This window comes from Haemorhous mexicanus, chromosome 2 (assembly GCF_027477595.1).
Source record: "Haemorhous mexicanus isolate bHaeMex1 chromosome 2, bHaeMex1.pri, whole genome shotgun sequence".
In the NCBI taxonomy this organism is placed as follows: Eukaryota; Metazoa; Chordata; class Aves; order Passeriformes; family Fringillidae; genus Haemorhous; species Haemorhous mexicanus.
Genome location: NC_082342.1, coordinates 42819478 through 42843848, shown reverse-complemented (window position 1 = coordinate 42843848; position 24371 = coordinate 42819478). Strand labels below are relative to the sequence as shown.

General features: G+C 45.2%; 1 protein-coding gene across 1 annotated transcript in view; it reads left to right on the top strand.

The window, feature by feature from the left end:
* The first annotated feature begins 922 nt into the window (after window positions 1–922).
* MAML2 (mastermind like transcriptional coactivator 2) overlaps window positions 923–24371 on the top strand; it is a 217845-nt gene continuing 194396 nt past the window's right edge. The window contains exon 1 of the mRNA XM_059838595.1: window positions 923–1359. Coding sequence (XP_059694578.1) covers window positions 964–1359 — 396 coding nt within the window. The 5' untranslated portion in view covers window positions 923–963. The remainder of the gene's footprint in view (window positions 1360–24371) is intronic.

The window sequence follows — 24371 nt, the reverse complement described above, 5'->3', positions numbered from 1 at the left end:
AAAGTACGCGAGAGGACTTGTGTCCGTAGCTTGCTGCTTAATACTAAAGGGGGAGATGAGCACTGAAAGCAATACCGACTTATCCAGTGGCTGAATTAAGTGAAGGCGAAGCGTGGTTTGGAAGTCCACTGACTGACATTGTTCCGGACCGGGGGATCTCTCTGATTTTTAGAGGAACTACAGTTTAGCGGCAGCCAGCCGGACACAGTCACCACGCCGCAGAGTGGCCAGCAACGAGCGGGCGAGAGAAACGAGAAAGCACAAAGACTGAACTAACCCGACCCTCCTCTTTCTCCTCCTTCCCCGGCTCTTTATTTGCACATTTACTTAAGACTTAAAAGAAAAAAAAAAAAAAAAGGAAAAAAAAAGAGAGAGAGAGAAACCCCAACAAACCCACTCCAGCTAACCTACGAGATTTTCGGTCCGCCGGGGGTTTCTCCGCGTCGCCGACCACGGCAATGCCTTAAATTTTCACTTCAAGGAATAACACCCCCCGCTCCCCCGAAATAAAATAAACCCAATAAACCTGCCAAGTCTCACTCATTCCCGACGGAGAGCTCCTTCCAGGGATTCATTTTGAAGGCAGCGGCTCGCTTTATTTGGCTTTTTTTTTTTTTTCCCCCCGTTCTCCTCCCCCGGCGGAGCCCCGCCGTCCCCCCCTCACCGGGCGCCCCTCGGCCGGGGCTGCCCGGCCCCGACCCCCGCCCCTCCCGCCGGCCGATGCTGGCGCAGCCCTAGCGACCCCCTCCCGCCCCCCGATCTGTCAAGCCCCCGCGGGGCCGTCACCGCCCGGGGGCCGGGCGGGGGTGGGCTGGGGGCGCGGGGCTGACCGCCCTCCGCCCCGCCGCCAGCCCCCGGGCTCGGGCTCCCGCCGCTGCCCCCGCCTCCCCCCCATCCCCCCCGCCCTCCTCCATGCGGCAGTGAGGACCGACCCATCCGGAGGGCCAGGACCGGCAGCCAGCGATGGGCGACACGGCTCCCCCCCAGGCCGCGGGGCTGGGGGCCGGGCTGCTGGGGGGGGGCCCGGCGGCGCCCCGGGTGCACAGCGCCATCGTGGAGCGGCTGAGGGCCCGCATCGCCGTCTGCCGCCAGCACCACCTCAGCTGCGAGGGGCGCTACGAGCGGGGCCGCGCCGAGAGCTCCGACCGCGAGCGGGAGAGCACCTTGCAGCTTCTCCACCTCGTGCAGCAGGGGCAGGGCGCCCGCAAGGCCGGCAAGCACCCCAAGGCGGCCGCCGCCCCCGCCGCAGCCGCTGCCGCCGGCGCGGCGCCCCCGGACTACCACCAGCACCTCCTCGGCAACGGCGGCATCAACGGGGAGCAGCCGGCGGGGGAGCAGCGCGCCTCGGCGCTCCTGGCGGTGAGTCACAGCGCCCGCTGCCGGCGGGGAGGCGCCGCGCTGAGCCCCCGCTCGCCCCGCGGGGCGCTCGCCCTGCCCGCGCCGTCCGGCGGGCTCGGCCGTGTCCGTGGGCTCGGCCCGCTGCGCTGCGGGGCGGGCCCTGCCAGGGGCCGGGCCCGCGGCAGCATCTAGTGTGTGAGGGGCGGTGGGCAGGCGCCGAGCTCGGGGGGCTGAGGGCGTGTGTGTGTGCTCTTCGAAGGGATTTTGGGACTGCTTGGGGTGCTGCTTTGGGGTATTTTTCATCACGCCATGCGCCTAAAAACGCGTCGCGCGCCTCTGCCGTCGCGCCTTGCCAAAGCGGTGACAGCGGCGTCCCTGAGGAGGGCACTGGCAGCCGACGCTGTCAGCGCGTCCCCGAGCGAGGGTGAAAAGTAGCGCTCGAGTATCACCCGCGTTCAGGATTGTTCCCCCTGCCGCGCTCCATCCCGTTCGCCAGGGCTTCAGGCACCACTTTTAGCCCGTTTCTCAGCCGTGCCCCTGGAACTCTGCTTAGGCGGTGCCTAAGCCCGGGGCAGCGGCGCTGTCCGGAGAGGAGTGCCCGCGCCTGCGGGGCAGCTCCGGGCGCTGGCCCCGGCAGCGGTGCTCAGGTTGTTATTGTCACCCCGAGTGTTTCGCGGAGCAGAGTTACGAGAGTTTTCCAGGCACTGCCGCTCTGTAAATGATACGCTGACCTTTTTCAACTGGAAATTGCTCTGAACATGTCAAGGAGGCGAAGCCTTGTCTCCTGTTACTTTATTACGAGCAGTCAGTGCACCACGCTTTTGAAGGCGTTTGCTCCGCTGTGCTGCCTCCCAACTCTTAATTCTCGGCACACATGCGAAGCATTGAGAGGAGTGACTGCATTGCATCCTGATAGGCCCGCGGCTGCTAGTCGAACAGCTGAAAATAGATCGCTCCCTCTGCTCCAGACATCAAACTTATCTTTCTTAGTGCCTGACGTATGCTAAAACGGGACCTTTGTGGTTGTTTCTCCCTTCTTACCCGTGCGGTGCGTGGATCGACGTTTGGGGCTGCGTTACTCAGCATCATTCGTGAGGGTGATGATGTAAGCGTTAAATGCGATAACATTGTGTCCGAGGGGAGTTTAGGCGCTTCCACCTGACTCAGTGTTCAGATTAAATCTCCCCACATTCCTCGTCACAATCAAGAAAGCCATTATCTTATTTTTCCAGTGTGTATTAATGTAATGCTTTGCACTCGCCTTATGGGAAAAAATAAAAAGGGCTTTTGCCTTATAGTCCCAGAAAAATTCACTTTCTGAAATCAGTCAACAGGCCTATGAGGGTTTTTTTGTTTTGGTTTGTTTGTTTCGATTTTTTTTTTTTTTTGCTAGTTGTTACTATTATTATGAAATAGCTGGAGACAGCTGTTTGGAAATGCTAAATGAAACAACTCCCAAGAAAATACTGCAAGATTTTCATATTTTAAGTGCAGAGAGGTTGTTCTTGTTTCTGAAATATTACCAATGGCTATTAGCTTGCTGCCTGCTGGGCATGCTATGCAGAGCCCTCGTGATGTTACATGTTGCATTACCTCCTGGAAAACTCCACACACACACGTGACCTTGAGAAGCAAAAGGTCTGACAAAGTCCCCATCATTTTTGCATGCCAGCCTTTGGTAATCTTGCTGATAAGGTGTGTGACTTCAGTTAGCATGATGTTTGGGGCCCTGAACCATGTTTTGACACCGAGTAAATGCTGGCTCATGGAACAGCATTGTTGTAAGGGTGTCACTGCACATCCTCCCATTCTATGCTTGACACTGACATTCCACATTTGCTGCTCTGATTAAGAAAAAGAGAAAGGCATTGGTTCAAAGTCACACCTCTGTGTTGTGGAGATACACCTTCTTACCAAGAGCTCCTTAGAACAGTGTTGCAAATATCAACAAGGAATAGCAAAACACACAGTGTCTTAGTGGGGTGAATTCAAGTGGCTGAGGGTCGTGCAGCTTTGAGGTAGTACAGCTTTGTGTTCCTGTTCTTGAAAATTCATATGGCAGGGATGGACCAGGAAAGAACAGTCTTGCTTTTCCTCCAGCCATAGCTGGAAAAGGAATTATCTCTCCTAGTTATTCCAAGGGTGCTAGAAGAGGAAGGACGAGGTAGACTAAGCCTGTTGTCCTTATAAATGGATGGGAAGAGAACAATCTCTAAGCAGAATTCATCCTCTATGGAGTGATTCTCAAGAGGAAATCCAGTGGAAGCCTTACATGTGCTATTCCTCTAATTCCAGATTTATTCCTTAGAGCAGACAGGGTGCACAGGGTCCTGGAGCAAGGGGCAGCTCTGCCTTTCAGTTGCGGCAGGTACAGCTCTAGCACAGGGCAGTACAAGACAGGAGCACGGGTTCAAGTCTCACACTGAGCATGTGAGGCTGGACACACAGCTGACTCCAAGGGGAATGTAAAGCTCCACGTGCCTTGCTGTAGGTCCACCAGTTTAAAAAAAACCCCCTCATCTCCACACAGATAAGTGCAAAAGCAGTCATAACTCTTTCTGGGGAGCTCTGGCTACCAGGACGCTCTTTTGTCTGCAAAACCCAGCTGGGTTGTTTCCTCTGCTTTGCAGGTCCCACTGCTCTTGTTACACATGTGCCTGCCGTGTTTAGTGGCACTGGATGGGTCATTTACACAGTTGGACTCAAAAGTAAATATTTGACACTTGGTAACATTTGAAACAATGTTTCCTTGAACATATCAAAGAGCTTGAAGTGATTATCTGACATTGCTGGTACTATTATTTGATAATTATCTTTTCCCAGTGGGCTGTTTAGAACTGGCAGAAGAGAGAGTTTTTAGAGGAGTTTGGTTTGGCCTCAATTTAACATTGTTACTTTGATTTTTGAGAAAGTATCTTTAGCAACAGCATTTTCTAATTGCTGACTGGAGATCAGATTTTTTTAGTTGGACCAATGGATGTGGGTGTGTGTGAATGAGAGATTTATTCTTCGGGACGCAGCTAGGGAAGCTTTTGTACTTTCTGCCTTCGTGCATTTCCCAAGAGCTGACATTTGTTTATTTATATGGTGGTGTTACTTTTCGTGGTGCAGAGTGGAACAGATAAAATATTCTGTCTTTCTTTTATACATACATCTATATGTATGTATATGCCCTCCAGCACTTAGCTGTTTATACTATTTATGTTATATGTAAACAGTTAGCTCTGGAGGGCATTCCTCAGTGCCTTAAGCACTGAACTGGTAATACTAAACTTCTTGCATTGCAGTTTCAAGTCTCTGGCAGCCAATTCATTCCATCGTCCTTCTGACACAGGCTGAGCACTGCTCATTTTGCTCTGTGAGAGCTGGGAACTCTGTCTCATAGGAATTAGTGTATTATTACGGCCAGGTTCTTCCATTGCAACCATCACCCTGATGGCTCTGAGTGTGTTAAGCGATGTTTGTCATCAGCCACAGGTGACTTGTTCTACTTTCACCCATCTCACGGTTGTGCTGAATTTATCATTAGAGGAATTCATTTAAAATAGCAATTAAATACATTAATATTTTCTGTACTTGAAAAGTGACTGTAAAAGTGGCCTGCTCCCCAGATATAGTCTGCAAGCAGGTGAAAAAAGAAATGGGAAAACCATTCCATGAAAGTGATATATCCAAGGAAGAGGGAAATGTGTTAATTCCTCCTGCTCCCTAAATTCTTATCAACAGCTGTACAAATCTAGAAGAGTCAATGGGTTTGTCCCAGTTTCCAGAGGACCTCAGTGAAAACTAGGGTTGCCTGACTGGTACCAAGAGCCAAGACTGACTTGTAAAACCTCAATTTAGGCAGTTATTTTATGTGGAGATCCTGAATTAATTTCCTTAGGATTTTTTTTTTTTTTTAATGATCCACACTGTGTTTGCTGAGGTTTGGTCTCCTTTGTGCCAGTGTTAAACATCCTTGAGTATTTTAAAAGGAGCGACTGTGCTCTGGTATCTTTGCCCAAGCTGACACTTACCCCCGTCTCCCAAGTTCTTTGTTTTGTTTGCTGCTTGGCTGCCAGGGCACCCTGCAGAAATACCTGCATTTCTGTGGATGCACATAACATTTGGAAGTGCTCTGAAGCAAGCGGGATAAAGTGACCAGCTGTGGGGTGAAGTGACATAATGGTGTCATGAGGACAGGTGGGTTAAAGCACGAACCATTCTGTAAAGCATGAGTGCAGTCTTTTCACTGACACAAAGTTTGGTGCCAAAGCAATGGAAATGTTCTGTTTGTGAGATAAAGGACTGCTCTCTGCTCCTTGGGCTTCTGCAGGAGCAAAGCTGTGTTCTGATAATTCAGCTACAATTTATGTAGCTGAGTCAGGTAAAAGGAGTAAGTCACATTGCCTGTGTGGGTGGAAAACATTGATCTGCTGTTATGGGCCCTCTGGCCTGCTGAGAGCTATTTGCTTTGGATGGACATGGCTGCCATTTAAAAATCTTTCTTCCCCTTAACTGTGAGAATATTTTCCAGACCAAGCTGCATAGAAGCTGTTTTTAATGAGGGTTTCAACAAGTGAATTTGTTAAATTTATGCTAGTATGTAGGAGCCTTTTCAGGCCTAGCTCTCCCATCAAATCACTTGCACCCTTTAAAGCTTTTTCCACTTTGAATGCATTTAATGAAAGTCTCCTCCATTCTGAAACTGTTTAACAGACTATTTCCACCACCGAAGTTTCTGTAGGCAGAGAGCAGAGGAACAATGTCTCTGCCTGGACTTGATGTGCTCTCCAAGGCCAACCTGTGGGCCTGTTAACATCTGTGGCTGTTATGGCATGTCCTCGGACAGAGTTCTTGCATACCCTGCAGTACTCAAATTGAGTCCCTTTTCTGTAGCACCACAACAAAGGAAAGTGATATTCAGCTTCTGTTTGTTCTACTTTGAAAAGTGTGACTTCAGCAAAAATGTGAGCTGTTCTGTGGGGAAATCTGAACCTTAGACAGGTATGTCTGAGTCAGAGAAGCTGTTTTGCAGAAACTTTGACTTGCATCACTGTTGGTACTTCTTCCCTCGCAAAGAGCACTCCCTGCAGAAGGAGTATGTGAGGTTCAGTTAGGTTGCAGTGACCAAAAAAAGCCCCAGCAGTTAGGTTAGTCAGCAGGTTAAGAAAGGCCACAGTGCCTCTCTTCCTAACTGCTGTCAACAGTCCCTTCTCCCAAGATATTGTCTTCAGAGGCCAGTTGTGGTCTGCTTTTCTTATTAAGTCTGCTGCCTTATAAAGCTGAAACTTCACCACTGTCTCATTACTGGAAAAGAATAGCTCCATCCAGGCCCTTTTGACAACTTTGGGAAGGGTGGTATCTCCACTGCTTCATTTATATTGCACTCCCTATGTGGTGTAGGAGGAGCTGGAAGCAGGCAAGCTGCTCCAGCTAACAAAGCACTGGCATAGAGGTGCCAGCTCTGCCAGAAAGTGTCTCTGTGGTCTTGCAAATGTCTCCTGCTGTGCCACTATTTCCCTTCTATGCTTTAGCTTTTCTGGTGCTACAGTCTCACTAGCACATGGAACCTTGGGTTCTGCTGAAGGCTCAACTCTACACGACAATGACCTGACATGATCATATCCTGGAATTCAAGCAGGTGATTTAAGCAACCTCTATGTAACACCTTAGAGGGCATGAAATCAGCTGCATGGTGCTTAGAGGAGCTTTGGCCACCTGGCTGCTCCGAAGAGAAGAAGAACAAGGTCTTTGCTCTTTGACCTCTCTCTGGTGTCTGCATGTTAGTATTCCCCTGTATGAATTCCCAGTGGTGGTACTCCCAGCAGGAGTAAGATGAGGCTGATGGGATTCTTGACAGGTCTGTATTTTCCACAAATTTTAATCACAGTCTGTAAACCTGAAAAGGTTCTTACCTATATCATGCTGCTTCAGTTTGGAACAGCTTTCAGCTGTGAAAGAGGCAGTAGTCTTGGCTGCAGAAAAGAAGGAGCTGGTGCTGAGTGAGATTTAGATCAAATTTTCAACTTAACAGTACTAAGATATAGATTTTTTTCCGTGCTTTTTTTTTCATTTAAATAAAAGCATAAACTATTTATGCCCTAGATTCCTATTGGGAAGCTTCCTGTAGCCACTTGAGAGCCAGCTTGTAAATTTGTTATACCCTCTCTGGTTCGTCCAAAGTATTTTTAGATGCAGGTAATCAGTCCATATTTGTACTGTAGTGCCAACACTAATACCTAAACCAAAATACCTGCAACTCTCAAGCAACTGCTTTTAGGTGAGCATGCTGTAAACCAAAATCTGTTTCCACTTTGACTCTAGGATCTATTCAACAGATTACTCCTGTTATTTCACTTCCATAAACCTCAGTTTCTTCTATGAAAGATACTATTTATCACTCCTGTAAAGTGAATTGAGATGTGATGGTGAGTTTATTGCTCAGAAGCCAAATTCATTATTGATGGAGCCTAAAACAGGAGTTTTGAATGTTTGCTTTGACAAAGCCTTGGAGGAGCTTCAAATCACCTTTTTAGCCTTTGACCCATCAATGTGAGAAGTACAAACTTGAATGAGTAATTTACATAATCACATGACTCCAGACCTAGGTTTTCATGGCACCATGTTGCCAATATTCACAATAAAAGCACAAGATGTGGCAGTGACCTTTCTTTTTAGCAGAGAAAAGCATTTTTTTTACCTTCTTTTCATAATCATGAATGTGTATGCTTTATATTTTCTTGATTTACTTGCTCCTGATTCTGCATCAGTATGTGCTCAAATTAATCTCCCAATTAAGTCTTCTGTGTCCAAGTTTCATGTACTTGATGCTTCAGCTAACTGGGAGCAGAGTGGGACTGGACTGAAAGTATGTACACAAGTCATCAGGTCTCTCTGAGGCTGCAGCTGCTCCCCAGTGAGAGCAGGTGAGAGCCACCTTGCCCTGCATGTGTTGTCTCTCATCTGGTAGTAATGGAGGGTGGTTCACATTTATGGCTCAGGGTGAGAAAAACACTGAGAAATACTGCTTAATTGAATAATTTATGCAAAATTCCAACACACTTACCTAAAAATTATAATTTATTTTAGTTTTAATTTGAAAACACCCTCATGACTGTAGTTTCACCTACAGGTGTTGGCATTTCCCTAAAGAAATTCCTTATATTCATAAATGGCTCCTGTAGCTATTTTTATCTATGTCACTCAGTTATAATTCTGATGTGCTTGCAAACCCAGCTGAATCAAGGTGGAGAGAAATTAGTACCAATTAGGAATCAATGTGAAAGTGCTTCTGACAAGTGAGGATGTAGATCTTGCGAACCCATTTACCTGCTGCCTGAGCCTGAAGCTGGATAAAAGACTTGGTAAGATCCTGGACTAGCAGATGAAACCCCAAGAGCGATCATCATGGCCATTCTGTTTTGAAACAAAACATGCTATTGTGCAAGAGTCATCCTGGTGGTACCCTGGCTTTATTGTAGATCTCTGCAGCCACCTCCCTAGAGTAGGTGTTATACAAACACCCAGTGAGAACTGTGCCCTTCCCTGCGTAGCTCAGTGCCTCAAGAGACAAGATAGACAAAGAATGGAAGGAGGAACAGAAGCACAGAAAGGTCAAGTGTCTTGCCCAAGGCCAAACAGCAGGTCAGTGGCAGAGCTGGGAACAGAGCCCAGATTTCCTGACTCCTAGTCCAGCACTCTATTAATCATCTCTTTGCTTTGTGTTCCTGGCCTGTTACTGATCCTAGGAAATGTGAGGATGACTTTCCGACAGCTTCAGAATTGCTTCTTACTTTTGGAAACTATTGATCATCAGCATGTTATTGAGATAAAGAGGTCATGTACTGGACTCTTGTACATGTATATGCACTAGAGGATTCAGAACTGAGTGTTCTGGGTATTGATTTCAATCCAGGACACTGAAAAGCCATCTTTCATAATCCCAAATGTTTCTTCTAAGTCAAAATTTTAAAGTCTTTTTTTTCCCCTTAGGTTATGCACAAAGTGGTTTGGTTTTTTATAGCATTGCCTATCACAGTTGAACTCCTATACTGGTGCTTGCCCTATAAATTAAAAATTAGCTGTAACAGTTATTTAGTTAGCAGGGCTTTTCTTCTCAATGGAATTTACCCATGAAACAGTCAGAAAACCAGGAAGTCAACAGTCCTGAGACACTGGTGATCCTTACTTATTTTCATTCCTTACTGTAAGATGTATTCAGTTTCCAAAGCCTTTCAATAGATTATCTTGATCACAAAGTTAATTATACCTGTGAGATTATTTTTTTCCTTCTGAAAAATTTTGACTTGAGGCAAAACTCTGGCTACTGTGGTAATGACTTACTGAGAGTCTCTTGTAAACAATAGTATAATCACTTTCTTATAGTCATGGCAACAGTGTTTAAGCAATGAGCTTACTGAACATAATGTGCACTGTCTCCACTGAATAGTATTATTGCAGCACTGAAGTGTATGCTGCTCATTTTCAGAAGACTCAGAGACATAAATTATTCAGCAAAATAACACTGCTTCAGAAAGCATCTTTGAAATTGTTGCATTCTGTACTAGCCAAAGAAGGGCGTTCGTTGGTGCTGACAGGGCTCTGTTTACTTACTGCACAACAGTAGAGTCTTTGGTCCAGGCTTACTTCCACAGAGTTTAAGGGTGTCTGTCTCAAACTACTTGAGGACTGTGCTACCTGTTGGCAGGATTGTGCTTCTCCTGGTAATGTTTGCTGCTGTGGAGGGCAGAGTGGATCAGGAGGATGCATCCTGTACATATTGATGGTGTGAGAGGTGGTGGCTAAGTGCACAAGGAAGAATTTGGTTTAACAAACTCAATCCCTTCCCTGGCCCAGAGGATCACCTTGATGCCTACTCAGTAGATTGGGGAGGCGCCTTGGAGAGTGGGTGACTTCACAGGCAGCTTCAGAGTTGAACCCCAAGACAAGAAGCTGTCCCTGATTTTTCTGGTTTTTTTTTTTTTTTTTTTTGTATCTCTCTTATTCAAATATCTAGACTTGAAGGAAAGACCTTGTTGGCAACAGTTGTTGTTCTGGGATGAGTCATCCCACCAGATTTTAGAAATACCACCTCAGTGACAGTTGGCAAAAATGCTGCATGGGCTGTTCAGTTTATGTTTTTCACTTTGGAAAATCAGACCATTTATTTAGGGTTCTGTTGCTTTAGAAACCATCTTCAGGTTCATTCCCTTCCCTTCCCTTCCCTTCCCTTCCCTTCCCTTCCCTTCCCTTCCCTTCCCTTCCCTTCCCTTCCCTTCCCTTCCCTTCCCTTCCCTTCCCTTCCCTTCCCTTCCCTTCCCTTCCCTTCCCTTCCCTTCCCTTCCCTTCCCTTCCCTTCCCTTCCCTTCCCTTCCCTTCCCTTCCCTTCCCTTCCCTTCCCTTCCCTTCCCTTCCCTTCCCTTCCCTTCCCTTCCCTTCCCTTCCCTTCCCTTCCCCAAACCTTCCCTTCCCTTCCCCAAACCTTCCCTTCCCTTCCCCAAACCTTCCCTTCCCCTTCCCTTCCCTTCCCCAAACCTTCCCTTCCCCAAACCTTCCCCAAACCTTCCCTTCCCCAAACCTTCCCTTCCCAAAACCTTCCCTTCCCAAAACCTTCCCAAACCTTCCCTTTGCTTCCCTTCCCAGAACCTTCCCTTCCCTTCCCTTCCCAGAACCTTCCCGGAACCTTCCCTTCCCAGAACCTTCCCAGAACCTTCCCAGAACCTTCCCAGAACCTTCCCTTCCCTTCCCAGAACCTTCCCTTCCCTTCCCCTCACTCTTTTTTCCTTTTTTTCCCCCTTTCCCTCGTTGTTATGGTATCTCAACATCTGCATTTTCAGTCCTGATTATGATCTGATTTGCCCCTCCTGAAACTGCCTATGGGAAATACTGTGGACGTGGCACTGTGGAACATCAGCCTAATGTAGGATCAGGCCTTTTATTTCTGATCATTAGGCTAGTTTATAGTCAATTATTTTGTTTTCCAAAGAAATGCATTCTCTCTGCTTCTCTGAAAGCTTTTGGTTCGACATCCTTCCAAGCGAGATAGAGTTGGTGTTCAACATGCGGCCGCTTACCTCCATGGCCCAGTTCCCGGAAACACTTATGCGTGTGCTTAATTGTGCACACATGGGTAATCGCACTGAAATCAAGATGTGTCAAATTAAGCAAGTCAAGAAATATTTGCAGGGTTTGGTCTTTGTTCAACAAACAGGCCTCAGCCTGGCTGAAGTCCACGACATGCTACAAAAAGAATCCAAATTCACAAGTAAGTAGTGTATTAATGATCAATTGACTTATTTCCTTAAACCAGTTAATTCTGTACTTTTAAGAACTACTTGCCGTTTTTCCTGCAAATCCAACTGCCCTTCCTTTCACACTCATTTTTCCTCCTCACTGCTCAACTCCCAACAGACCTGAGCTGCCAGCCACATGATCCCCTTTTATAACGATTTGAGTTCTGACGTTTCTTTTTTCCTACCAACTTTGTGTATTACCATAATGGTTCCTAGGACATATTTTGGCCAGCTTTAAGGGAGAGAGAGAGTGTCACAGTGTTTCAGGCCTTCATGTCTAAGTGCAGTATTAAATATAATCCTTATAATTATAGCACTGCCACTTGGACTACTGTAGTTCAGGCTATGTCAATATGTCATCAAAAGCTCTCTTTTTCAGGAGCTGGAACTCAGTCATGTTGATTGAATTGAAATTTGATGGCCAGCAGCTGCAAACACACTCTGGCTCCATTCCCCCGCTCCCCTCCACCCCCCAGCTTCCTGCTTTTTTCCCCCCTTTACTACAAAATCTTCTTCCTTTCCATCAAAGTCATAGTTTAGAAAACAGAGCTAATGGCTAATTCCAGGCTCAGTTAATTCCTTCCCTTTGCATAAGTCAAGACTGTCCTTCGAGGGGTGCCCTGTGGCCACCTGAAGGCACAATATACTGTCTGTATATTGTCTGTGGATGGTGAATCTGAGAGCACAGCCCAGGTGCAGTGTGAAGGCCATCCTCAAACTAGGCATTACCATCCTTCATGTAGGAGCTCCTAAAATGCCATCAGTGCCACTCTCAGCAGCTAAGGAAGCTGTAGATGTGCCTGGGCTGATGTCTGTGAGGCTCCTGTGTAAGCAGGCCTGGGAGCACCACAGCCCTCTCCCCTCTCATCCCCTTGGTCAATCCCATACAGACCTTGCTATTCATCTAAGCAAGGGCATTGGGATGAGGGCAATTGCCAGCAGCAGTTTACACTGCTGCAAGTTTAACACACGGCTGCAAGTTTCACACACAACTTTTTCAGCCCTAGGGGACTGGCGGGGAAAAAACAGCTTTGAACTGGGGGAAAAAATAACTGTATCCAGTAGTTGTATAGCATGATCTTGTCATTTTTGGTACTTAGAAACCAAAACAAACCCCCAGCATTCATAACACAAGATATCCAGGTTTTAAAAGGTGCCACTTGGAAATACACAGTAACTACTTTTCATAAGGCTCTTTAGTCCGTGTGTTTACAGGTGGACCAGAATAGCTCTGCAGAAGTTAATCCAGTCCCTTGAGTAAACACTATGTACTTCTAAAACTTTCTGTATAAACCAACCATATGTAAGGCCTTTGGCATACATTTGTACCATACACAATACATCTGAGGGACCCTGCTAGAGCCAGGATGGCTAGTGAGGTTGATAACCCCCTTGCCAGTGTACTGAATGTGTGTTCATTCTGTCATGCCTCTGAAGGATAACAGCCTTTGTACGACAGCTGTACCAAAAAGGCTATTTACTGCAACACTTTATTTTGTGGTTCTTGCAGCCCTCTCCTAGGACGTACTGTCTGTGCTTGGGTCTCCCAGGCTGCCATCAAAGCACAGACTCTTTGACACAGGTCAGAAGGACTCCTCACCCCAGCTTTGCATTGCCACTTTTGGTCACTGAAGTCACACTCACCCCCTTCCCCTGGTAAAGTTCTCTGCTGTCCCCCTCCTCCACTTCCTAAAGCTATAAGCCATGTCTCCTCCTCCAGATGCACCCCCTCTCACCTGGGTTATTGCCCTCCCATCTCTCCTTTCATGCTTCTGACACTGCTGCTTCATAATGTTGTTTTTCTAGTTTGGAAAGGCCAGAGGGCCAGGCTAAGAGAGACATGCTGAACACATGTTTTCCACATGTTCTCCTCATCTTCACTCATACTGCTTCTCTAGCTGTCTTTAGTTTTTTGCTTAAATTGGACATCTAATGACCATGAGCATATTCTCTTCTGTTACTAGTTTTATAAAGGATGAGCTCAAAGTTCCTGTGTCGCTGTCATAAGAAACTTAGAGCAAAACATCTGTGAGTTGACAAGGCACTTGTAGGTTCTCTGACCCTTCACCACAGGCCATGAGCACTCACAGACTGGGCACAGAGTTGTGAGTGCTTAGGCTCCAGTTCAGAAAAATACTAAAAAACATGTGTGACAATAAACATATGATTAAATACTTTTCTGCAGTTTGAGTGCTGCTTCATTCTGAAAGTGGACCCCATTCTGGAGGAGGCATCTTTATTGGTCTGATTCAGAAAATGCTTAAGAGTATACCAAAGTTTTAAGAATAGTAGTTTATTCACTATCTTGTATTTTTAGTGACTCTTAAATAGGGCTGGGTGGTGCAGGCAAGGCAGAAAATGTGGGGGCTCTCCTGGACACTTTTACATTTTCCCTCACTCTGGAATCTGAGTGTCTCTGAACTGTAAACACATTTTGGTAGTGCTACCACCTATTTGCTGCTTGAATGTTCAATAACATAACTGAGGTGCATACCCAGATGCAGTTTATTTAAAGCAACTGCCATTACATGAAGAGCAATCGCATCTTAGAAAGGTAACTCTTCATACAGAGTTAACATTACTTCTGTGACTGTGTTTGACAGGGAGTTAGACCCTTGGACTCTTGGGTTCCTCTCCTGCATCCCAATGACAGTCTGGGAACAGTTAGGAATCCAAATCTTTTTGACTTAAAACATGTAGGCATCAAATCTTCTCTGTACTGAACTGAAACCAAGGAGAACTGGACATCTAATTGTATTTTTGAATCTCAGCCTAAAATCTCTGGAGACTTTTGGAACATTTATCCCTAGGAGATTTTGCTGGAGTTAAGAATACAAACTGGAGCCATGGCTGAAAAAGAAAAAAAGCCAACATGTGACATCAGTGCATCAGTCAATGAGTCATCCATCAGTGCCAGAGGACAAAGTATTCTTTGTATTTACCTAAGAAGTAGTTACCTATTTACTTTCTGAAATTGTAGTACTAACTTGACATTTTGGTTTGCTGTACAGTGAAAACACTATTTTAAATGCCTTGTATAAAGACAGGCTTTCTTGTTTTTTGAACAGTTAGAAATACTAGAGAACAAATGTAAAAGGCCCATTTCCTTCCTTGCTTGTAAGTGTGGTCTAGGAAAAATCCCGAATTGTGCTAGTAGGAGACAGTCCAGTCTCTTTTCTTGCCAGTGTTGTAAGTGTTGGGCCTTTAGAGAAGGCTGAGTTATTATCATTGCCTTCTGATCTGTCACTGTTTCTGCTTTCCTTCTGTTTTGGCTTTTCATTCCATAGATATATTACTAAAAATGTGTTTTAAAAAATTAAAGGCAATAATTTATTGAAAAGGGCTTTACCTGTAAAGGACTCTAGGCATACCACACACAGGCAGGTCCCAACTGGGAAATGCAGTATTAGGGCTGAAACTATGTCTCTCAGACTCCCTGTTTCTCACAGTCCTGGCCGGGTGGTGGGATGCCTGGACTTCCCAGCACACATGGTAACCATCGATCTCAGTGGTGTTAAGAGGTCAGTGCTAGGAGCCGAAGGCAGAAGAAGAGCTGGAGGGCAAAGGAAGAGAGTGAAATTTTGCTGTCAGTGCTCGAGTGTCTAGCTCTGTACAATCCTATGACATGTAAGCAAAGGAAACTTGAAAAAATTACCCTGGGACTAGGAAAGCAAATTGATGCAGAGCAGGATAGCCATTTTTACAAGAAGCAGTAAAATTATTTTTTGTCATTTTCCAAGGAAGAAACCAATCCATGTTCACTGGCTCCACTCTTGCTGTGCAACAGGAGCCAGTGGCCAGACCTCCTGTTTTATCAGGCCTATTGCAAGACAAATGCACATCTAAAACTTGTGCTTTTTTGTCTCCTCAGAACATATGCTTTGTCTCCACAGAACAAGTCTTCCCCCTCAGCACTTAATCCCTCTTTAGCCATCACCTTTTCTTGCTTACAAACCACTTTGTATGTGCACTTTGAAGGTTGTGTGGGCACCAACTCAATGTGAGTGCTTTGTTGGGGAGGCCAGAGCCCTTGCCTCTCACAGGGGTAATGAACTACATATTAGGACCTGGCTTCTTCTGAAATGATCTTTAAAGGTACAATATTACAGGAGCAATGGATCTGAAAGCAAAACAAAGCTGCTTAGAGGTGGAGACATTTAAGTCCTGCAAGAACAACTCTGCTAGTCTTTTGTAACTATCTCTTGTCTAATCTAATCTAACCTAACACATTAGTATCTTTACTGCATTTATTATCCTTTTATCAAGGAATGGCAGGAAGGAGATTGGGGTCTTGGTAAAAGCATGAGGTAGAGAGGCATGAGACATAATGTTGAGCAAAGGTTAAAAGAGCTATACAAGCTCTTCTATTAGGCAATGAGCATTGCAAACAGCAGACCTTCTTGTCCTTCTCCCGTCCCACTGACTTTGAGGTGGTGAGGACCTGGTGGGAGAGACTTGGTGTGGGTGACTGAGACACTATAGCACAGAAATTGTTTGTTCAAAGGTTTCCTGTGCCAGAGAGTTTCTCCAGCAAAATTTAAATGCAAGGCCATGGATACCTTTGATCCCCACTCAGAAACATTATTAATTAGACCATTTTTCTGAAGAAAATACCATCAGATTTCATTTGGTTTCCTTGATGGGAATGAGCTACAGCTACTGTCAGTGTTTATTTTCAATTAGTTTTATTGGTGGCACTGCTCAGTAACACATGGTTAGGATGGTCCAGTTAATCAATCCTCCTCCTCGCTGCCTCCCCTTTTAATTTTTTTGCCTGTTCTTTCATCACAGAAACATTTCCAGCAATTCCCTTTACATAACAGTTACTGAGGCAAAGAGCCGTCTGGTTATGCAGAAACTCAGCATCCCAAAATGGATAAGGTTGAAAGGGACTACAGTGGGTCATCTGATCCAATCCCCTGTTCAAGCAGAACTGTTCTAGATGCAGGATTGTGTGTCCTATGGCGCAGGATTACATCCAGATGGTTCTTGAATATCTCCAGTGAGACAGACTCCACAACCTCTCCAGGCTACCTGTTCCAGTGAGGAACTTGACTGATAAAAAAGACGCACCCTTCACACAAGTTATTCCCAAGCCAAGCACGACAGGGAGGCACCCAGAGGTGCTTTTGAGGGCCTATTAAGGCCCTTAGTTTTAGCCAGGATGGGCTGCTTAGCAGGAGACACAGTGAGTGCCTTTCTCACTCACAGCAGGCAGAAGAAAGTCTGTTTATTCATGAAAAACAGTCCTGAAAAAGAGAAAGCAAAGTTAATCTGGAGTGTTTGGTTCCTATTGGAACACTAGCAGCTTGCACTGATGATGATTCCCACTGGTGTGTCTAGAGGCTGTCAGCCAGCAGAAGATAGCACACCCATGTGATGGGGGGTGCAGGCATGCAAACCAGAGCAATTCGTACCTGGCGCTGCTGTGGCTAATGGCAAGGGACACTTCTGACTGGGCAGGAATGAACCATAATGTAGGATGGTGATATGAAGGGCTTCACATTTCCTTTCCTGGTGTGAGCTAAGTGATTCCTTTGCTTGCAAGGAGCACTAGGCAGATGGTTGAGAATTTCCACCCCATCTGTCTATAAAGGGAAGGAGTACCTGGCATTGCAGAATGAAAAAGTCTGAGCTACTGACAGACAGTTGCTTTGCATGCAGAAAGGCACTTGAGCAGCTGGATACAAAGCAGAAAATGAACACGTAGACCCTTAGCTAGGGCAGGACCCTTCAGTTTTATACCCAATCTCATTAATTTCTTCTGATTAACACCAATGAGAGAAAGAAGAGAATCTGTACCGATAGCAACAAGGCTGTAATTTCACTTCTGGTTAATATGCCGTTTGGTCTTTGCTTTATTGGTCTCGCTGGAAACCAATCTGACCTCCTCCAGCTGAGGCTGCCCCATGGGGCTAACATCCTAACACACATTGCAGCCATCACCAGTGGCACATGAGAGAGTGACAGAGAGAGCGTCACTTTCGTCCTAAGGCTCCCCAGGAGGAATCTTATCACAGCTGAGACAGACTAGTGCAAAGCTCTAGATTGCTTTTCTGGGTCTGTAGGTTCTGAGACTGCTGTGGCAGGGCATCACAGAGTCCTAGGAGGAAGTTTTATTGTTGTGTCTCAGTAGGAGCCACTGGGATTTTACTAGTGAGCCTGTTCATACAGAAGACAAGTGTTCATGTTGCCACTGAAGAAAAAAAGGGCTGGCCCCAGCCTTAAAGTGTAATGCTATTTTTTTAAGATAAGGAAAAATCAAATTAAAAATCATTTTCATAGAAGAATTCAGTTTGGGTTGACTGGCTTTGTTCAGGTCATCAGTACATAATCATAGGGTTGCTTATTTTCTTGTGTCCTAGTTCATGTTAACACACAGAAACTTGCATGCTAACCACTGTTTTCACCACCACCAAATTCTAGAGGTCAGGGACCTCTAGAATTAAATTTACAAGCTATCATAGTGTGGGTGGACAAACCAGCTCTGTCAGGGTAGTAGCTGAGAGACTCATTTCCTCTGTGGATGAGCCACAGAAATGGATGCATAACACACACTGACCAGTGGGTTACATTTTGGCCTGCACTGCAGATGTAACCCAGCAGCCAGGGTGAAGCAATCTTAAAATGACATGGAACATACCATCATTAGGACCTCATCAGACTGTGGGTATCAAATGAAGTGCTTCTCTTGCCAATGAGAGTTCAGCTCAGTGTTAGGGTGTCAAGATTTGTGTTAGTTGCAACAAATCCTGCCTGAGCTATGTATATGTCTATCATGTAGAAAACTCACCCTCTTTCTTAAGCTATCCACACCAAAATGTCTCTAAATGTAAGTTTGAACAAATTATTCAGGCTGGGATTATAGTTCAGAGTGTTCCTGCACTAACTTGGACTGAAACACATGTAACTGAAGTGCTGTTAGTGCCCCAGAATCCTTGTTTGTACCACTCACCCCAAAAGAAGGATGAATTCTCCCACAGGTTGTACTGCACTGCAGAGCTCTGTACAAGGGACTGTGACCCCACACTGCCTCAGTCACACGTGTGTCAGTGAAGAAAGACTAGTGGTGGCAGGATTTTGCAGTGGGGACTGACACCCTAAGGCCACTTGTCCTGCAGCAGAGGTTCACACCTTCCCACAGGCATACTCCAAGGCCAGGCACACTGAAAACATGGGGCTTCCTCAGCCTACATTTAAGCTTGAATACTGGGAGTATTATTTCCATTTTGAACTTTTTCCAAATAAATAATTTTTTCAAATGCTACAAAAATAGTTACATAATTTTTAAAGCCTGAAGAACATTCTTTTGTATCAGGATTTGAATTGGAAATGGCTGTTTGGGGGCCAATTTACTTTAAAAACTACTTTGTCCACAAGGAGCTAGTCAGCCTATGGTATTTCCAGCCTACAAAGCTTTTTTTACTTTAACGAGGGCCTAAAAACTCAACAAAAAAATCTCAGTCTAAAGAAATTCCAATATTGCTTATGCCAGGAAAACTATATCCATTCTAGAGTTTACACTGCTGAGGTTTAGTGGCAGAGAACTGCCCATATGCTTATCCATGCTGTCACATGTACCCCCAAATTATCCAAAAACAAGGTAGCTTTTCTTGAACAGAGCAGGTTCTTACCATGTCTACAGGGGAGTATAAAGTCTGTGGACATACCTGTCAATCTTTTATAAACTACAGATCCTCTGAAAGTTTTCCAATACATATGAAGGTTCATTTACAACTAATTTAAGCCTCGTGGCAATTGACTTGCTTTTCTTACTTCGCTTTCACAGACCCTTCAGAAGTAGTCCTCAGACCCTCATGGGTCTGCAGACCACAGCTTGAAAACCACTAGCTCTTAGTTTAAACAAGATACTTTGGGGCCTTTTGGGCCTAATTTTCTATAGCTTTGCAGCTTGTGAGGTCTTATATACCTATGCAAAGTGTGAGTAAAATGCTACCAGATGAGGATGGTGGTGTTCAGCTCTGGTGTTGGCTTTTATTTGGACAGGTGTGAAGGATGCCAGTGCAAAGCAGTGACAGATCAGGGCCCCAGCACTGTAACTGCTGGAGCACCAGTAACTGCTTCTTCCTCCATGAAGATCTTGAGCAGCACTACTCACAGCAGAGCTAGGGAATAATTCTATTTGCAGAACCATCATTCTGCTGTTATCCCCTGAAAGCCAGGCACTGGCCTGGCACATCAATAACCATGGCAAGGATCAGGCCATTACACACCTTGGAGTGACAGGTGACAAGGGGCTCTGCTCAGGGTTAGACTCTTGCTTTGTAGTGCTGTTTGCACCCCCGTTCAGTCTCAGTGTGTTTACTCTTTTTGGTGTTTCATGTCTTGAGCATGGAGCAACAATCTTTTCATTTAAGCAAATACAGTGAGAAGTGTTAAGTGTTTCAGTGCCTCTTCTTTCCTTTGATCTCACTTAAAACTCCATGCAGAGGGTTACATGATCTCCATCACTATTTTCTTTCATGCCCAATAATTAGCACAGGTCCATTGGCTGGGTGCAATGCTATCCTTCCCTGTACTACAAGGGGAGAAGTAAAAGGGGTTGGAGTGATTGTTTGCTGTGTTGATGACTGTGGTGTTGCCATGGTAAAGCTGGAGACTTCAGGGGAGTTTGTGTTTTGTTGGGCAGGGCGCCAGACTGCTCTGACTTATTACAACTGTGTGAGTGAGTGAGCCATGCAGAACTTTATCCCTCTGTAGCAATTCCAAGGCAGGGAGAAAAAGAAAAGGACAGGACTGCTTTAATAAGGAGGGGTGCAGTTCACTTTGCTAAGGCTGATTGCATGAAATACAGAGGTGCAGAAAAAATCCTTTGCTATTTTCCACTTTTTTTTTCTTTTTTTTTCTTTTTTTTTTTTTTTTTTTTTGGCAGAATGGGTTCCACTCTCTTCTAAGGACTGAATTTAGAGCAGTGCAAATAATCAAATCTCAAGTAATCCTCCTGAAAGCGAACAGAGCCATTTAATTGGCTGTATCTGTACTGAAAGGAGCATTTGGAGTTCTGCTGAGTCTGAGTCTATTAAAGTCTTTGATCTATTCCAGAAACAAAAGTGGAAGCAGACTATACTGTTTTCATTATCTATTCTGAATGAAGTGCAAAAAGTAAATACACAGTGTAAACAGGGAAAAAAATTAATCAAGGCCTAGGTCCAGCAAAAAGCTATCTTCATACTGAGCTTCCCGTTCTCTGAGTAGTGCCATTATTTTCTGGAGGTGGAATTAAAAGTGATGCATGCTTTCTACATATCACTTTCTATGGGCACATCTCAAAGCAATTTACAAAACCAGCCAGTTCCATTACTCCCACATTAGAGAATGAATAACTGGGGTCACAGGACTCATCCAGGAGAGCAGGCCCTGCCTGAATCCCTGGCTAGCCACTGCCTTCTCACCACACTCCCTCTGAATGTACAGAATCTAGGCATGAGGTGTCTGGGTTATTCTGAAGCATTAAAACACCACTGTATAGTATAATTTGTTGTAACTGACTATTTTTCTACAAATCTGGCTGCCATGTGATGTTCTTATGTTGTATTTAATTGAGATAGAGGCAACTGCCTCTTCCTGAAATGTATTTGAGAAGGTGGGAAATAACAGAATTTGGTTATGGACTCTTCTTGCTTTCATGACTTCTGGACGTTTCAAAAATCCATTCTTATAGGAAAAAACTGTTGCTGGGGTAATTTTCTGATTTTCTTTTTTGAATTAGAATTTCCTACCTGACTGTTCAGTGGTATAATAGATGGACCTAGGTGTCCTATTTTAACATACACTTCTCAGGGAAAGGTGTTACAATTGTTCATCATAAATTGTCATCTAGCAAAGTTCTGATTTCTAAAAGAACAGAAGAAAGCAAAATTACTTCCTGTAGGGGTTGGCCAGAGAACACACAGGGAAATCTTGACTCTGCATGAGTCAGTGACAAACTTCTGGATCTTGCAGCCCCCCTGTGATCATACTCAGAAGGTGAATCCTGCAAAACCTCTGACCATGTGAGACTCCCATCAACTGCAGCCAACAGCATCACCACCTGTTTACTTCCAAAGGTAAAAAGCTGCCTGGGTACCATCGCAGTCTCTGATGTTATGCTGGCTTGCAGTGTTCTGTGATTCAATTGGGAGCTCCAGCTGAGAAGCTGGGGACAGATCTTGCCAACATGGGAGGTAACAGAAACTTCTTTTGGTTTCACTGTGATCTAGGTAAGGTCTAAAGGTTAGGTATTACCACAGCATCCACCTACGGTTTGTCAGTGAAGCCATTGCCTCTTTTATCTATCTCATTGCATTTAACAGGATTTGTCTTTGTAGATGATTGTCTAGTTACTTGGTGGCTGTGATATCTCAAGTTACAACACAAAGTAGATTATACAGCAGGACAAATCAACTAGTGTAAATAATATGGCTCGATGATGATGTGACAGTTTACACCAGCAGAGGACTTAGCCAGGGAGATGAAAGGTTGCTGCATTAAAGCTAAATGTCTGCTCAAAGGAGTTGCTTTTATCCTGCAAATTTTTTTCCTTACTTATTTCTGTGACATTACTGGTTCAGTACAGAAATTTCTGTCCTACCCACAAAATTGTAGTAGCTACATGTTCAGGGACACTCCAGATTAATGAGATCTGCAACATCTTTAATCTTTCCACGCAGCATGCTGTGCTTGGGATGCAGTGTGTGAGAAAGACCAAAAGTGAGGGATGCAAGAAATGTAGTCACACAGGAAACTGAAACTGCCCTGTCATTCATTCCTGTAGTACAAAAAACCCTTTTTGTAACCTCAGTTTCCTGATTCTCGTGTGGCTGGGGCCAGATTTGCCACTGGTGCAAACTGGCGCAGCACTACTGACATCAGCTGACAACACACCGGTTTACTCCAGGAGATAACTTGTTCCAAGTCTTTTCAGCAACAAAACCAAGAGAACAACAGCTGTGGATGAATCCAAGGCCAGTGAGGTCTTATGAAATGAAGGGATTGTTTTTAATGGTTGGTGTGCATGAAGGCTGGGCTTCTTAATGACTCTTTGAACCCAGTTCTACCACTGTTTTTCCAAAGGAAAAGCTGCTGCTGAGCACACAGCAAAAGTATCCACAAGTTGTTTATCATTCAGGGAGTTATCCTTAAACTGAACCATGTCTTGAAAATGGATGGTTTTTTGAATGCTGCTCCATCTGAGGAGCTACTGCAGATTCCTTCCTTAAGGATCCTAATGTTTCTCAGCTTTTTCTCCACTAGCCAGAGAGGAGCTGGCTGGTATAAACTGCAGCAGCAATTTTCTAGGGTCATGCATGCTGTGGTGTCAGAGAAATCTGGGAAGTCAGCTTTCAGAGTTCCTGTTTTATTTTCCTCCCCCGAGGCAAAAATGGTCTTAATAGTATTGAGGGAGACCCAGCTAAGGATATGTCCCACAGCAGGTCTTGCTGTGTTAGTGTATAACATTTTCAGACCCCCAGATATGGGTGTCAATGGTGCTTATGTTCTTCTACAAGTATCAGAGAAGTTAAACTGGCAGAACTGGGGTGAGGTGGGAAGAAAAGGGAAGGAAACCTCTGCACACTCCTTCCTCTGGCCCCCAGGGGTTTTGCTCTGTTTGCACTGGGCTTGTCTGAGCTTCAGGGCAGTGGGCAGAGAGGAAGTTGGAGTGAAGCTGTAAACTCACCTCAAACCTAACTGCATCCTCATCCCGATACCTCCTTTTATTAGGCAGCAGTGTACAAAGCTTCCCTGTATACAGTGAAGTACTCCCCATTTGGCTTAGCGGTGTCTTCTTGCTAAAGTCACAACTTTTACCAGCTATCAGCACTTCAGGCTAGCCAAATGAGAAGGAAAGGCCATGGTTAGGCAGAGACTAATTAGAGGGACTAATCAAGGGTGCTGGCAATTGTGTGGACAGTCTGGTGAAAAGAGGGATGAGGAGGTACCCACAGTTCCCCAGCCTCCAGCTAACAGAGCCTTGCTTCTTCACGTGGCTACTACAAACTTATGCAAGGGCTGTGAATTCCTGTGGTGTTTCTTTACCTCTGTCTCAGCCAGGTGGAAGCTCTGTAGATGCAGAATAGCTCATGTTACACATCAACACAGCTGCAAGAGGACACCTTCCTTCTCCTACAAGTCTCATCAAGCTGACCAAGGCAGATTTTCAGCCTACTTGATATTACTTAAATCACTGTAACGGGGAGGAGATAGCTAAGATAAGCTTGTGAAGTGGCTATTATTAAGTCTGTGGATGCCTGGGAACTTCATTGTGCTGTATGGAAGTGCTACTGCTTAGAGGTGGACCCATATGTAAACCAAAGCTCTTAGTATCCTGCCAAATTTATCCCTCAGGGTATTGCAGAGACTGCTGAATTCAGGGATAGCAGTCCTGCATTTCTTTATGCCATTTTAAACCAGGACATCAACCCAAAAGCATAATCTTAAATTTAATCTGGAAAGGATTTTGAGCTGTGCTGAAAGCTCAGCTCAGTTAGGATAGCTCACAGCCACACTCATTAACCCCAAATGAGTTACTTTTTGTTAAGGGCTGGGTGCAGCAGCTGACTGAGGGGGAAGGGGCAAGAGATGCTGCATAGGACTGCAGCCACATGCCCCATAGTGCAAGTGTGCATTGCAAACACAGCTATACATGAGTGGGAGTGGAGAGGGGAAGGACAAAAGATCAGACCACTACAGTACCCTGGGCTTCCTTGGCAAAACTGTAGAACACTTAAAAGGAGTGAGAGACTAGGTGGAAGCAGCATT